At 35.0% G+C, this 15897-nt stretch overlaps 2 protein-coding genes across 2 annotated transcripts; both read right to left on the bottom strand.

The window, feature by feature from the left end:
* Positions 1–271: 271 nt before the first annotated feature.
* LOC145334005 (uncharacterized) lies at positions 272–5535 on the bottom strand. The gene is made up of 4 exons (XM_080179281.1): positions 5210–5535; positions 4416–4612; positions 3112–3347; positions 272–1977 (listed from the first exon to the last, which is right to left on the bottom strand). The coding sequence occupies exons 1-4, from the start codon at positions 5355–5357 to the stop codon at positions 1059–1061; spliced, it is 1500 nt and encodes a 499-aa protein (XP_080035407.1). The 5' UTR covers positions 5358–5535; the 3' UTR covers positions 272–1058.
* Positions 5536–11297: 5762 nt separating this feature from the next.
* On the bottom strand, positions 11298–14271 carry LOC145334568 (uncharacterized). The gene is made up of 2 exons (XM_080180063.1): positions 13670–14271; positions 11298–13435 (listed from the first exon to the last, which is right to left on the bottom strand). Exons 1-2 carry the CDS (start codon positions 13763–13765, stop codon positions 12506–12508), a joined length of 1026 nt encoding a protein of 341 aa, XP_080036189.1. The 5' UTR covers positions 13766–14271; the 3' UTR covers positions 11298–12505.
* Positions 14272–15897: the final 1626 nt, after the last annotated feature.

A 15897-nucleotide genomic window follows, 5' to 3' on the forward strand; every position in this document is an offset into this window, starting at 1 on the left:
TAAAATTAGACTATAGGACAAACCAACATTAAAACCTAAAGAGTTTCAGAACTTAGTAAGCATAAAATTTAGAGATGATTTGTTTTCAATATTGTACCTAGTTTTTCTAGGTATCATTATTCCAAATATAAGATGAATATGATAATATTATTAATTAAAAATTGTTCTTAGAATAAACGTATGGACTTCCTGATAATGATTTTATAGTTGCTACGCTTTCAAATGGTACCTAACTCTAGAAAGCCTGGCTTTTAAAAATTACACAAATTACTTCACTGATCAAAATTTATTTTTCTTCATATTTTCAATTTATCACATTTAATATTTCATTGATATTTAAACTAACAATACATAATTACTAATTACAGTCAAAATATGGCACTTGTAAATTATTTTAGAGCCTTTTTTTCAGCTGCAAATAAGCCTCAAATTTAAATCTGTTTGGATGCTTCGTAATTTTTTTTGGAAAAGAAAGATTGCCATATTAAAGTCAGGTTTAGACTTCCAACTGAATTTTAAAATTGTACAAGGTTGATTTCATGGAGCTTGCAGGTGGATGACGCACGGCTGCCGAGCCCTGCTTTTTGTAATCTTTCTAATTCAACAAGAACAATAATGTCCATAAAAGCGCAGCAATGACAAAGTAAAAAGATATAAAATTACAATAACTATTTTGAAAATAGTGAGACGTACATAGCCTAGTTATAGAGTAGCTTCGCTACAAAAAAAATCACAACTTATAGAGATCTCATCTTAACGATTTGTGCTAAAAACATAAAATTACAAAATAAATTAAAAACTAAATAATAATACTATTTACATCACTTATGGCAAGATTAATTTAATAGCTAAGTTTCAAAAAATGAATTTCTAGATTTTAAACAGAATGTATTTTTACAATTAAAAAAAAAAGATTTTTATTTCAGTTTATAAGTCTTTCATTTGTAGGTTTGTTTTTTTAGGAAAAGGACAATGACTTATTAATCGTCCACTTTCATTTCAATGTACTAATATTAAGGTCTTCTTGATATTTACAATATGAGATAAATATGATAAAATTATTTAGAAAACATTGCCATGCTTGTATTATGATGAAACGAGTCGAAAAAACCGCCGAAGCAAGAGTTTTCAATACCCTCCATGGCGTCAGGCGATGTCATCGCCAAATGACCGCCACCAAACGGCGAAGCGTTGGCTGAAAAACCACCGGATAGCTTATTAGGCGCCGCCGATTCTTTGAAAATTATTGATGTTGATGTCAACAAAGGCCCGCGGGATGTTGTTAACGGCGGTGAAGCCATTCTAGACGGTGGTGTTGTGGAGTAGGGGCTATAGTTGCCACCGCCAACGACGGTTGCATGAAAATGCTTGCTGTTACCGCCGACCCCAGTTGAGGAGATCAACTCAAAGCTTGCCTCGGATGGAGAAGAGTATGAGTCGTACTCCGGCGAATGGTCGGAGCACCGTGTGGAGGGCGGCGGGGTCGGAGTGGCCAGCATAGAGTCCAGGAACGAAGGCACAGGGTCCAACAGGCTGACGTCGGAAAATATTTCCGACTCCGCCGAACTGAAACTAATATCACTAAAGTATTCATCATAGCCGGTGGCAGTAGGAACAGCCACAGTTGCCGCGGCCGTTGCAGTAGTTGATTCACTGGTTTCATTAATACTAGCTGCAGCTGCCGCGCTTGTAGGACATTTTGTGCTGCTGTACATGTGGTCGGATAAACTGCGCTGCGGCGGCTGGGAATAATATTCTTGTGTACTAGAGTTCGATACCTTATGCTGTGGCGGGGGAAGATTAGTTTTAGATTTTATACAGCTTGGCTTGTACTCAACATCTTTGTTGTTAATGGTGGGTGTAGGGGTGTGCACAGGTTTTGATTCACAACTGGTTTTGTTGTTGGTTGTGGAGTTATTAGACTTGGGCCTTTCACCAAGGAAAACTGGTTTGTACCTCAATAAGTTGGCATGGAATCTAAAAATAAAAATAAATTTAATTAAGTTATAAAACATGTAAATTTCATAACAAAAAAAACATCATTATTTTAGGAAGACTTAGAATGAGAATATATTGTGACATTTCCCAAGTAACTTGCCAAAGATCAAGATTTTAAGATTCTAAAATCTAGAAAATCTTGACATAAACAAATTTTAATTTGACATACACTTCCTATGAAAATCAATGAAAATCAAGAAAGATAAATGGATTTAGGAATAAGACAATGGACGATAAATTCAATGTATATAAATAGTGGGGATGATAAAAGTACCCCATTCTGGAGATTGATATCAATTGTGGAAAAGTTTGAACCAAAAAAAAAACAAAAAAAACTTTGAAGCACCAGAAGTTTTAAGCTAGCCAATGGCATATGATTATAGAAATTTGGGTAAATTAATAATTTGCAGTCCAAAGTGCCCTCCCTTCTGATTTCTGAAAGATCTGATTTCTTGAAATGAGGAAATCAACAAGAAAACAAGGACAAGTATTTCCATGAGAAGTGCAGCAATAACATTAAATAAGTTTTAAATTAACCAAGAACATGTTATAATATGATCATTACTGTTAAAGTATGTATTTTATATTAGGTAGTTTATGTGTTTTAGCAGGGAGGGAGGGGGGAAATTGGACTGTTTATCAAGATTTTATAATCACGTATTCTTATTAGTTGGCCTAAAAAAATAAAGTATTTTATCAAATTGTGATTGACTGGTTAATTAACTTATAATATCCAAACTCTTCAATAATTTCAATCAATTGAAGGAGTAAGAAGACGAAAAAAGTCCCTCAAAAAATCAGCATGTTACGTCATAAAAACGAGGGATTATCTATCTCTTTTTTGGAGGTTTTCTTTTCCACTCCTCCTTTCCTCATCCCTCATGTTTATGACATCATTGAGGGACTTTCTTTGTCTTCTAGGGTAATTTTGTTTATTATCATAGGGATGTAAACCAATTTGTTGTCCTTTGTCTTATCCATTAAGATCCCTGTTTGTTTTTAGTTGTTTAAATTTTCTAGAAACATAAAATTTAATTATTTTGAGGTATGGAAGTTCTGTTATTTATCCTAGTTTCAGAGTAGCTGCGCTACAAGAAAAAAATCAGCATTTACCTGGCAGGAGCCATATTGCCACTTTTGCCCTTCACTTTGTTTTTCTTAATTTTTCCGCCGCCCTCCGCCCTCTCTGTCTTGATATCTCCGGCGACAGCTGGAGCGGTCAACTTGACTCCCTCCTTCAGTGTCTCCCCCATGTCGCAGGGTGGGGGGATGGGGGTGGAGGCTGTCATGGGAAGGGAGGGGGTGTCCTCAGGCAGCTCGGTCTTTAGATGGTTAGGTGAGGTTGAACCCTGAAAATATATTGATTAAAATATTTTTCTTGTTTATAAAAAAAATCTATTATATTACCTCTAGCCTCTAGTGGCATTAAATTATACCATAGGACAATAAGATATTTAGATATTTAGCTAAGAACGGATGAACAGACAAACAAACATCGTTAAGCTCTTTACATTATTATGATACATATATTTCAAAAATTAAAATATAATAGGTACTTTAAATATTTCTTTAAATTTCTCTCTGATTAATGTTTCAGATAATAAAGCCAGTTTAGGTAGTTTCAAGATAATAAATAGCTTATATTTTTGTCAGTTTTCAACAAAAATTACTTCAGAAGTTTTTAGTCTTAACTTGAAATCAAAAATTTTAAATATGTAATAACAACCAAGGAACTTAATTAAATTTTAAATTAATTTGTTATATAATTATGATATTTCTAGAGCATGCTGTCATTGCTATCAATAAAGAAAACTGTCTTTAACAAGTTTTAAAGAATGCTAGAAACTAGAAATTATTTTAATCTTTTCTTCCAATGAAATTTTAACGCTTCTGATTAAAATTTTGGTTATTATGGTCTGTTCGTCTGTCCTCCCTTATCAAATATTCCCCATGAATCAGATCGTTAATTTAGACCTTTTAAATTGTCCTACTGATTTTAGACTTGACATGATGAAGTTTAGAAAGTGCAATTCTATATTTATTACCAGAAAGTATGTTGATATTTTAGCTGTTTTTTTAATTGTAGTTTGAATCTATTTAATTAAGTTCTTAATATTTTTGACAAATTCGCAGTAAATTAGCAATGGAATTTCAATTCAACAGATAATATTATTTTCTTTGTTGTCAACAATTAAAGGCAAAGGAAAATATTTTTCCAGTATGGCTTCGAAACCGATTAATATCCACCGAATTAGAACCGCTATACTTAAAAATCATGTAAAGCATCCTATTTCAAACAATTTCCCATGAATATCAAAAAAAGATCACAACAAAACTCGTTTAATCTTATAATCTTTCATTTTAATATCCGCGGAAAAGCTGTTTATAATACGATACGACAAATAACTATTAGGTACCTGACACTCGTCCTGGCTGACGACGCTGTACAGACTGTTGGCAAACTCGTTGATGCCCGGCTCCCCCGACTCCAGCACGTTCTCCAGGGCCCGGATGTAGCTGATGGCCACGTGCAGGATATCAATCTTGCGCAGTTTCTCGCACTTGCCCTTGCTCAGCACAGGGTGGGGGATTCGTTCCCGCAACCCCTCGAATCCTGAAAAATTGAAAATATTATTATTTTCTACTTTACTAAGAGAGGGAATGGTCATTGGTACCCAAAGTTTTATAATCAAGTTATCATGGCTTAAAATTTTGATTGGTTAGTTCCAAACTAGTAAAGGCAATGTTTTTAACCAATAATTCTCTATACTGAAGGAGCAATTTTGTTTATAATAAATGGGGAGGTACATCTTTTCATCGTATATTTTCTTATCCTTTTAGATTCCTGATTTTAAATACTTATTAGAAAAAAAGGATGTCAAAATAAACAAATAAAATAGATTTTAAATTACAGTACAAAAAAAAGATTTGAAATATTTTCATTTGATTTATGTATTAATAAAAATGGCACAAAAGTTAAAGCATTCTAATGTTATATGTTAATAAATAGCATTCCTATTTGATAAAATAAAAAAATATAGATATGTATACCTAATTTATTAGAGAATTCCAGCTGCAATAATGAGTTATATTTTGTAGGAAATTACAAAAAAAAATAATATTTATTTTGTATGATTCTAAGTAAAAATCTATTGATAACTTTTTAAAAAATCTAATTAAATATATAATGTAAAAATGGCTTAAAACCAACCTTTATTAATTTCTCCTTGGCGTTGTCTCTCTCTAGCATTGGCTTCTTTACGGCGATAACGTGACATCGTTACCGTTATCGGTTTAGGCTTGGGGCCCCGCCGTTTTCGCTCCCCCCGTCTCAAACCGTTAGCCCGTTCTGTATCCATTATTTATATAACTTTTTTTTATTTTTTATGTTTATGATTTTTTTGGTAATTAAATAACTAAATTTAAATTTTTTCTAACTTTGTTAAGTTATTGTTAAAAAGTTAACTAAATATCCATGTTACTGTAATGATAACAATGACCGCAGCCTTTTCTCCAATGTTTCTGGCGCTAAAGTCCACTTGCAACTGAGGAGAATATGATCTTTCACACTTCCTCTCTCTCTCTCTCGCCATCTCTCTCTCTCTCTCTCTCTCTCTCTCTCGCCATCTCTCTCACATTCTCGTTCTTTCTCTCTCTCATACGCCCACGCTCAAAACCACTCTCTTCGCGATGATGTCATCTATTTCTTAACATTTATCTATCTATCTATCTGTCTCTCTCTCCGTCTCTTTATTTCTCTGTAATCTTGAAACATGACGATGTTGTGTTAAGCGCCGCTCAAATCTCCTTTCATTAACCTATGGTCGCACCGCGCACGTATGCACTATAAACGCCGAGCCGGTAAGGCAGTGAACCAGGCATGCACAGGCCAGCCACAGACAATTAAACCGTGTCTGTACAACAACAAAACCCAACCAGGGCTAATCATTGGTCCGAGGCTAATTTGGAGGTGGAGATTGAAAAAATGTGATTGCACACACACACACACACACGCTTGAATTTGCTGTTTTCTTTTATCATTTCACAAGAGTTCAAATCTGTCTTTCAAATATGATTTAAGCACAAAATCAAAGTGGAAGGGGGGGGGGGGAATACGGCCAAATGGGAAGGTTGTATAAAATTTAGCGCTGAAAACTTGGCGACAATATTAAAGTGTCAAACTTAAGAGATCATAAATTTGCACTTTTTTATTTTATATACATACATAGATTGATAGATGAATTGATAGATAGATTAATAATTCCATTTATGCATCATATCATTATTAGAATATTAGATAAGATAAGATAAGATAAGATTTATTTTCCTAAGGTGCATACAATTAGGGCGAGTTACTGATTAAGTTTACAATGGTTTACTAAGGTTTCATCCTGAAATAGATTGCAGTTTTATAATAATGTTTCTGGCTGAAATAGAATGCATATATATATATATATTATCTATTACAATGATAGGATTTCAGGGATGTAGTAAATGGTAAATGTATCAGTTTTTATTATATATGACAATAATAATAAGTTAAGTATGACCAGCTCAGGGCTGTATTGAATATTTCGTCCGCTCCTATATTCACATACATTTTAAATATATGATTACATGTTTATAATTATGAACACTGAGCAGCTGTGTCACGAGTGGATGGCTTAACCCTTCAGGGTTGTTGAACTGCGAGGTGTCTTTGCAGTGCTTACCAAGTCATGACATAGCTTATAATAGGATTTTTGCATGAATATTGATTACATACAGTAAGATAAAATACTATAATATTCGCTAATAATACCCTTAACGACCGCTCCACCTTGCTTATTTCGGGGCCTCCAAGAATGAGATCCATACAATTAAATTACGGATGTCGTGGGATTTCTCCACGCTTCTTTTCCCGTTCTAGACCTTTTCCTTGACCCACCCAACTTTTCCCTAGATTAGTTGATTTTACACGTTAATGTTATTTTATATCCATGGGATATAGCATCCCATTTCCGTAGGTACCCAATGACTTATTTCCTCCCCGACAAATCCTTACATCCCTGTGGCAATTGACGGATTAAGGCTTGGATAAACGTCAGCTTGAGATGTTAACAAGGACGTTAACATATGGAAAACGTGCTTTGAGAAAATAAATAAATAAGAAGTAAATAAGAAGTTGTGAAAAGAAAAAACGAAAAGAAAAGGATGTCTATTGAAATTAAAGTTGCTTTGTCTTGAAATACTTAGAAAAGATTTTGTACCTATGTATTTAGTTACCTAAGAGCAATTAATGATATTGAAAATGTTTTACCAATGTATCCATATTCGAAAAACTTCGCTTCTTGGTTACATCGGCTTACAGAAATGAAAACACGAAAGTTTCTAGTTTGATTAGGGTACAATTGGCTTAAAATATTTAAATATCTAAATATCGTACTTCTATAGCTTTAGTTATAGTTTAGCTTTGATTTTGTGTGTTATAAATTCTAAAATTCTACGGGATAGACAAGACTTAAGACTTTATTCGTTATATTAAGTTTGAGATTTGTTAAGAAAGTAAAACGAAGATAAACATAAAATTAAGATTTTGAATTAAGATTTGAAAGTTATTCGTGAGATTGACACCGGAAGTGCTGCGGGTGGCAGCCTCAGTATGTCCAGCCGGATTCGGAGAGCATGTACCGCTGCAGTGGCTGGCCCTTGGGTCGATTTAGCACTGCGCTTTCGAAGCGTCAGGGAAAAGCTTGTCACTCTGCTGTGGCAGCTTGATGAAAATTCAAATTTCTTTAAAGAAGTGATGGCCCTACATGACCATGTGTGTTTCTTTGATCAATATTTATTTTTGAACCGACCTCAAGGACTCGCCGGCCACTTTCGCAGTCTACTCCGCCTGCGGCATATCAAGATTGCGGCTGTTCTTTGTGAACAACTATGTTCCCGATATACGGAGGTGGGAGTCGAGTACATGTCCTGCTAGCCCAACTAGACCTACCTTATCTGCCCTCCACAGCTCCTCCAGTATCTTCACCATCTGTTAATTCCATGTTCTAAAAAAGAAGAAATGTTTAAATTTATTTGATCAATGCTTAATTTACATGGAATTAGTGAGGGATAGAGACATAGAGACAAGAACACGTACAGTTAATGACAATAAAATGTTGCAATTTCCAGCACATATAAAGTGACGAGATTATCTACACTTGACCCATCCCTGTATACGCCTTTATTGAATAACTCTACTAACATCGAGTCTTAACAAGTTAACCAGTTTAATATTTCTACAATTATTATTAATACATAAATTATGCAGTGTTTTTAATAATAAAAAATAAGAAAATTTTGAAAATTTTGAGATTTTGTGCCTCCTAATTGATATTTCTTATTTGACGTACGTCAAAGCTGCTCTATAACTATGCTATGTATATGTAGGAAGACAATAAAAGTAATAAACACCCATCCTTTCTATACTTCTTACTACTTTCTTACTACTTTCCTCCCCCCCCTTGTATATTTAGGCAAGCCTTCCAGGCTTTATGCCTAGATTCTTGATGTTGAGTTAGGTTTAAAATTGAAAAGTTACGAGTTATTAAGCATCCCCTCCCTCCCTCCCTGATATATCGGGCGAACATTCCATGTTTCTTGCCCAATGATTTGATTCTTAGATAGATCTAAAGGATTCAAAGTTAAAAGTAAAGGATAAGAAGATAAAACGGATTAAAAGACGATAAAAGACGATAAAACATTAAAATCATTAAAACGTTTGTGTTAATAGAATAAAGAGTTTTTTGTTGTTAGTTAACAAATTAATATTTATTATTTAAGCATCGGACTTTCTCATTATAACTTATGCAAACTCTATTTGGTTTAAGAAGAAAGTATGGCATTTTCTATTAAACTCCTTCTCATTTTCAATTTGTTTTATGTTATTTGGAAGATTGTTGAAGATAGTTGGAAAAGCGTGAAAAGGTGCGTTTAATAGAAAATTTCTGCTTCCTCCTTGTGCGTAGGCAAAATTATTTGCGTTTCTCATGTTATACCTGTGTCGATCTCTGGAGAACTCCCAGGTATTGTTAAATATTTCCGGCTGGAGGCCATTCTGATATTTGAACATAAATTTGCAGACGTTATATTTTATGAGTAAGTCAAAAGGTAAGATTGAGTTGCTTTTGAAATATTCAGCCGTGTGGGCTCTACTAGGTAGGTTTTCGATTATTCTTATTGCAGACTTTTGAATCTTAATAATCGGATTCAATAAATATTGTGGACATGCAGTAAAAAGAATGCAGCAATACTCAATATTACTTTTGATGTATGATGAATACAAAATTCTCAGATGTTTTTTGTCAAGAAAATGGCGCATTATACGCATTGAATAAATTATTTTGGAAATTTTTGCATATACTTTTTTTAAATGATAGGTATATTTTAATTTTGTATCCAACAGAACACCCAAATGCTTGATAGACCCTTCATTTGTATCAGTTACAAGATCTAATTTAGTGATTTTTTCTGGTGTGTTTTCCCCTATGTTATTCATATTTACAAAGACGTTGAATTCAGACTTAATTAAAGATTCTTCGGGGGTGAGTTGTTCTCTAGGAGAAGTGAAAATCATACACTTGGTTTTTAAAGGATGAATCAATAATTGGTTTGAACTGTACCAGGTAGTCAGTTTTGGGATTATATCTTTGGCAAGCTCAATAAGTTCGGCAAGTGATTCTTTCTCCAGGTAGGAGAGAGCATCATCTGCAAAAAGGTTGATTATTACATTTGGATCTATATTAATTAGATCGTTTATAAAAATCAAAAACAATATTGGTCCCAAAACTGACCCCTGGAGTACGCCAATGATAATACTTTCCAAAGTTGAAAACACACCCCTAAAAAAAACTTTCTGCGTGCGATTACTATAATAACTAACGAACCAACTCAACGGTAATCCCCTAATCCCTGCGTTCCTAAGTTTTTCAAATAACACTTCTCTATTTATCATGTCGAAACATTTCCTGATATCCAAAAATATGGATAAACAGGAATTGTTTCGACTTAGGCACTTTGTGATCATATTTGAAAGGTCTAGGATGTTATGATAGGTTGAAACCCCCCTCCTAAACCCAAATTGACGTGCGTTGAAAAAATTTCTTTCGTCTAAGAAGTTGACCAAGCTATCACATACATGTTTCTCCAGCGGTTTGGAGAAATTATCAATCAGACTGACACCACGATGGTTGTCAGTCTGATTGAGTGATCCTGATTTGTGTAAAACTATAACCTTGGAAACCTTCATGCTGGAGGGGAAAGTACCGGTTTGGAGGGATAAGTTATAACAATGACAGAGGGGTTGTGCTATCACATCCGCACATTTTGAAAGTATAAACATTGATACATCATTTGCGTCGGTACTTTTTTTTGGTTTAATATTTCTGATTAAGTTTATGACTTTAAATGGGTAAAGAGGTTCAAAGAAAAGTGAATCTTGGATTGGGGGTGGGAGGTACTCAGAAAAATGTTTGTTTGTTGTTGGGATCTCAGGTTTTAGTGAAGTTCCAAGGTTACAAAAAAATCTATTAAATTCGTTTGCGATGGCTTGGTCACCCTCAATTTTCCTATTCCCAACTTCCAAATATGAGCACTCAGCTGCCTTCTGATCAAAGCCTAACATTTCTTTTAAGCATTTCCAAAGTTTCTTGCTGTCCCCCCCACAATTCCTAATATTAAGTCTATAATAATCAAGTTTAGCTTTCCTTACATTTCTGTTGTAACTGTTCCTATATGAGTTGTACACTGCCTCGCTTTCTCTCGTTCGTTCTCTAAGGAAGTTGTCATGCAAGGCGTGTTTATGTTCACGCATTCTCAAGAGGTGTGGTGTCATGAATTTTTGCAGGGGTGTAGTTTTTTTGTTTTTTCTAATCCGAACGACAGGGCATAAGGTATTGTACAACTCAAGGAATTTTTTTATAAAAATATCATAAGCAGCGTTGGCGTTATCTTTATTTAAGACATCTGACCAGTCAGTACTGTACAATGCTTCATTTAATGAATTAATGTTGTCATCACCCATCATCCTTTTTTCGTAGAAATCAGGTTGTGTAGGTTTTTTTCCACCATTAATCCTGAAAGCATTGACCAGCATTAAGTGGTCCGATATCTGAGAAGTTAAAACACAAGAAAGCATTAAATTTTGGATGAAATTACCTACGCCAAAAATATCTATTAGTGTGGCACTTGTTCTTGTTATTCTTGTGGCTTTAGTTATTGTGTTTAAGACCCCATTAAAGTTTAGTGCTTCAACAAGACGTATACTGTGACTATTGATGTCATTAAGTTTAAGCAAATCAAGATTAATGTCACCAACAATGAAAAAGGGAAGGTCAAGTGCAAATATCCTATCGAGTAGTTCTAGGTATGTGTCAAAGAATTGTTCGATTTCGTCATTAGATTGATTCGGAGGCCTGTACGTATTCAGGACAACGAACTTGAAGCCATTGAGAGAAACTTTAAGGCATATGCTTTCGCATATCCTTTCTTTAAATGAGATCCTTTCAAACAACCTGTCTACTTTATATTGTTTTTGAATAAGTATCCCAACCCCTCCCCCCCGTTGATGCTTTCTAAGATTAGTGTGCCAATTGTATCCTTCTACATTAAAAACGTCAAGATTTGCTTCGGTATTAACCCACAATTCCTGACACGCAAGCATTGTGGGCATTATACCTTTATTTCTGAAGTTATCAATACAACCAAGAATCTCGTTATATTTTGCGTGGATACTCTGACAGTTAATACTTAATAGGATTATTAGTTGCTCTTTAAATGATTTTAATTTACTTATTGCTGCATTTTCTGTTAGATAGGTACAATTAATATTAAATTCTTCTTCTAAACCTTCGAAGTTATTGCCATGTAAGGGATTAAGTAAGTCATATAACGGGTTAAGATTTAAGTCATTCGGTACCTGTTCATCTAATCCATTAGGGAGGTTTGTTGGAGGTAGGTTCAAGGTCTGGATTTAGCGCAGGAGGATTAGCACGAAACTCGCTAGGTGGGAACAACTGAAAAAAAGTATAAATTAGCGAATAAAATACATAATAAAATAGTTTATATTTACAATATGGGTTGCGAGAATAAAACATTAGTGAAGGGTGTCAATAAATGAGCCCTCCACTACTTTACTAGTTCCTACCCTTAAATAATTTTTAGGAAAGAATTGTGTGTACATGGGTAGTTGATTGAGATTAAGTAATTTGAGAGTTTTGATTAATTTTAATTACATACTGATATATGATGCACAAATAATTTTAAGAGTTAATATTAATCATAGCATGTGAAATGTAATGATTCATACGTTTGATAGCTTTCCTTTTTGGCGGCGATAACGATAACGATAACGTTAAACTAAATTAGCAGTGATAATAATAATTTGATTTTGATGGTAGCCAGATTAATCATTTTATGTTGCCTTTATAACTAGGTAGCTAGATAACTAGGTACTATCTATAGATTTTAAGTCTAAGCTATTTTATCTTACTGTTTTTTTGGCGTTTCTGACTGGCTGAACTTTCTGCTGTGCTGGCTGTGATTTTGGGGGCTCGAACTCGCTCTCGGCCGCTGCACTCGTTCTCGCTGTGGCTCCTTGGCTGGCTGGACTCGCTGTGGCTGCCTGGGCTCCTCCTTCGTCTGTTGGACTCATTGGCGGAAACTCCTCGTCGTTGTTGAGCTGTGGCGGGGGTGGGTTATTGTTGTCCTCAAAGTCGTCCTCACTCATCAAGGGGTTGCAGATGTTGGTATTTCTGAAGAATGAATCTCTGTGGGCGTACGGGAGCTTGTTGAACTTGACCAGTGGCGGGGCTTCTTCTCTGCTGAACAGATAATCTGTGCCCGGGATGGGTCTTGTCATCTCCACGAGTGTTTCTCCATATGGGTTTAGGACTTTAAACCATTTTGTTCCGGCCTTCAATTGGAACGCCACTGTCTCTGAGGCTATTTTTGTGCGGGCAACCAGTTTAGTTGAATGAAGGTAAGTCTGTACGGACTTATTGAGTTTCGTTGCGTCATATTGAATCTTCAGCTGGCGACCAGGGTAGAAGGGTGCGGGTGACAGGCTCTGGTTGGTTGATTTATATTTGTTTAAGTTGGCAGCGTAGTTGTCCATCACAGTGCGTTTGGATATCATAAACGCTGTGAGGAAGATCCTACTGTGAAACCTGAAGATGGCGACCGGTATCTCCTTCTTGGCTGGCGAATGCGGCAGGTAGTGCGCGTATTCAACTACATCCCCCCAGTGTTGGGGGATGTAGTCGATAAGGCCGTTTTTCCGCGCTATCTGTAGGGCTGGTAGGATTATGGAGGTGTAGATGTGGTACATGGTGATTCTCTCCCGGTTGTGAGGCGCCTGGTATCCCGAGATTCTGCAGGACCAGCTGCGGGATCGTTGTTCCCTACAGGAGTTCTGAAAATATTGGAACTTCTTGTAATTTATGTTATCCATATTTAACGTATGTACTTTAGTCTCAAGAGCCGCGATACTATCCTTTAACGTTTTTAAAGTCGACGCTGATAATTCTGCGTTTTTAAAACTATCAATGTTTTCCAATTTCTCATTTAAACTATTAAATTGACTTTTTACCGCTTCTATTTCTTCATTTTGCTTGGAGAATTTATCGAAAACTTCTTTGTGACGTACCTTCGCTGTTTTGTCATCGTATTCCTCAAATCTCTTCGTTAGCATTTTATCCATTTTTTTCCAAAAGTCAGGACTGGAATCAAAGTTTGAAGCCATCCTGTTGTTGATGAGTTGTTAGAAGTTTGTTTATATTCTTGGTATGGTTTGGTGATGACGGCGGCTAATGGATGACGTGTATAGTTTGTTGTAACCAATAGCAGAAGGCGTCACTGCGGGTTGACCAATGGGGTGACAGCACGGATTTTGGCCCTTAATACAGTGGCCAAGATTAGTGAAGAAATAGCGGAAAATTAATAGTTTAATATTTAATTCACTTAATGTTTATAACGTTAATGATAAGGATAGCGTTAGCGGTTTACACTGCCAATTGACCTAAACGGCGGTGTAAATATGGTGCCAGAACTAGATGCGAGTTGCCCTAGGCTACCATATCTTCCCTTTACACACAATCGCGGAGTGACCACGGGCGAAGGGTAAGGGGGAACTAGTAAAGTGTGGGGGTGAGTTGTACGACTAGTACATTAAACACAATTAGGGCTGGAGAGAGAGATGTTGTCGGCTCCACACACTAAACTAAACTAAACTAAACTAAACTAAACTAAACTAAACTAAACTAAACTAAACTAAACTAAACTAAACTAAACTATTGTTATGTGTTAAGGTAGTATAGTAATTTATATTTATAATGTTTTTTTTAGATTTCTTATTTGCAATCTTAAAGAGAATTTGGAACCTATATGAACCTTTTTTTTAAATGGAGAACTCAATCGGTTCAGTTGTTATAGATATCTTAAAAATCAAACAAACAAACACTTTAATACTTTATCTAATAACTAGCGGCTTCGCCCCTAGCCTCTAGGGGCTTTGCCCCAAGAGGTGATAAAAAAATTAAGGCGAAATTCGTTAAAGGACCAAGGAAATCTTAAGCAAAAAAAAAAAATGGAGGGGGGGATTTTTTGTTTTTTGTGGGTTTGGGGTGTCCCACCCCTCAAGAAAATAGCTTAAAACCACCACAAGACCAATAGGTATATACCCTGAAGAGTAGAATCCGATCTGTTCAGTGGTTACCGAGATCTTAAGGGACAGACAGACAGACAGACAGACGGACAGACGGACAGACGGACAGACATACATCGTTCTACTTTGTATTATAGATATTAAATTTTGTCACATTACAGTTAAATTGTATTACAATTAAAATGAATAAAAACAGTGATTAATATTCTAAAGTTAAAAGGTTTAAATTTATTTAAGAAAAACCCATTTGAATTTTTTTATCAAGTAAAAATTAAAAGTAAAATTTTTGTTTGACTATAGGTGTATTTTTATCAAGAACCAATATTAAGTTGTCCTTTTTACTGTATTCTAGCCGTGATCGAGATCTTACTAGACTTGCACATAAACATGCAACTGCTCTCTTGTATAAAAAAAAACATGCTGAAAAATTATGTATTTCATTGTATTACAGACAATTAGATAATAAAATAAAAAAAAAATTAATACCAGTTTTGCTTGCCCGGTCTATCGGTCCCTCGGGCACTAGTCGCCGGAAGGAAAAAGCAGTTTTTTGAAAGACTATTTTTTAATTAAGCTAAAATTGAATGCACCAAAAATATATAAATATACCTATATAAAATAATTATATAACTCCTAGGTGCTAAGCAATATAATTTTTAAAAGGTTTGTGTAACAAGTGTCAAACGTAAAATTCAAGAAAAAACTGCATTTATTAAACTTGTGTATACTTCAGAGGATAGCTCAAAAAATAATAATAGTACAAAAACATTATATACCAATATGGAAATATGGAGGTTATAAGCTTTCCAATGGTATGCGTAGCATTTTTCTACCACTTCTAGGTGCTGAGCAAAGACATGTTTAAAATGTCTGTATATTTCTATGCAGGCTTGCCAATGTGAATTTTAGGTTAAAAATAGCTAAAATCTTTTTCCCGGATTTTCTCCCAAGAAGGAACGCTTTTGATTTCGTTTTTTGCATTTTTCATTAGTCTATATATGTATATATCAGAATCTGTAATAATCTCAGAGAGCCTGTTTCAAAAAACTGCTTTTTCCTTCCGGCGACTAGTGCGGGGCTAAAAACTGGTTTTAATCTTATGATTTTTCATGATAAATCCGCGAAAAGCTGATTTTTATTGTGACTTAGAAAATGACAGTAAACTATTGTATAATAAGAATAGATCAATTGCAAAGAGGGAAGTCAAACAA

This window comes from Acartia tonsa, chromosome 12 (genome assembly GCF_053477335.1).
Source record: "Acartia tonsa isolate MP-2025a chromosome 12, ASM5347733v1, whole genome shotgun sequence".
Classification (NCBI taxonomy): Eukaryota; Metazoa; Arthropoda; class Copepoda; order Calanoida; family Acartiidae; genus Acartia; species Acartia tonsa.

Excerpts from the sequence above, each read along its gene's own strand:
- LOC145334568 (XM_080180063.1), bottom strand. The coding sequence starts at position 13,765 with ATGGCTTCAAACTTTGATTCCAGTCCTGACTTTTGGAAAAAAATGGAT. Across the intron at positions 13,436-13,669 it reads ACGATGACAAAACAGCGAAG|AACTCCTGTAGGGAACAACG; the intron begins GTACGTCACAAA and ends CAATATTTTCAG.
- LOC145334005 (XM_080179281.1), bottom strand. The coding sequence starts at position 5,357 with ATGGATACAGAACGGGCTAACGGTTTGAGACGGGGGGAGCGAAAACGG. Across the intron at positions 4,613-5,209 it reads CCAAGGAGAAATTAATAAAG|GATTCGAGGGGTTGCGGGAA; the intron begins GTTGGTTTTAAG and ends TCAATTTTTCAG. Across the intron at positions 3,348-4,415 it reads TCAGCCAGGACGAGTGTCAG|GGTTCAACCTCACCTAACCA; the intron begins GTACCTAATAGT and ends ATATATTTTCAG.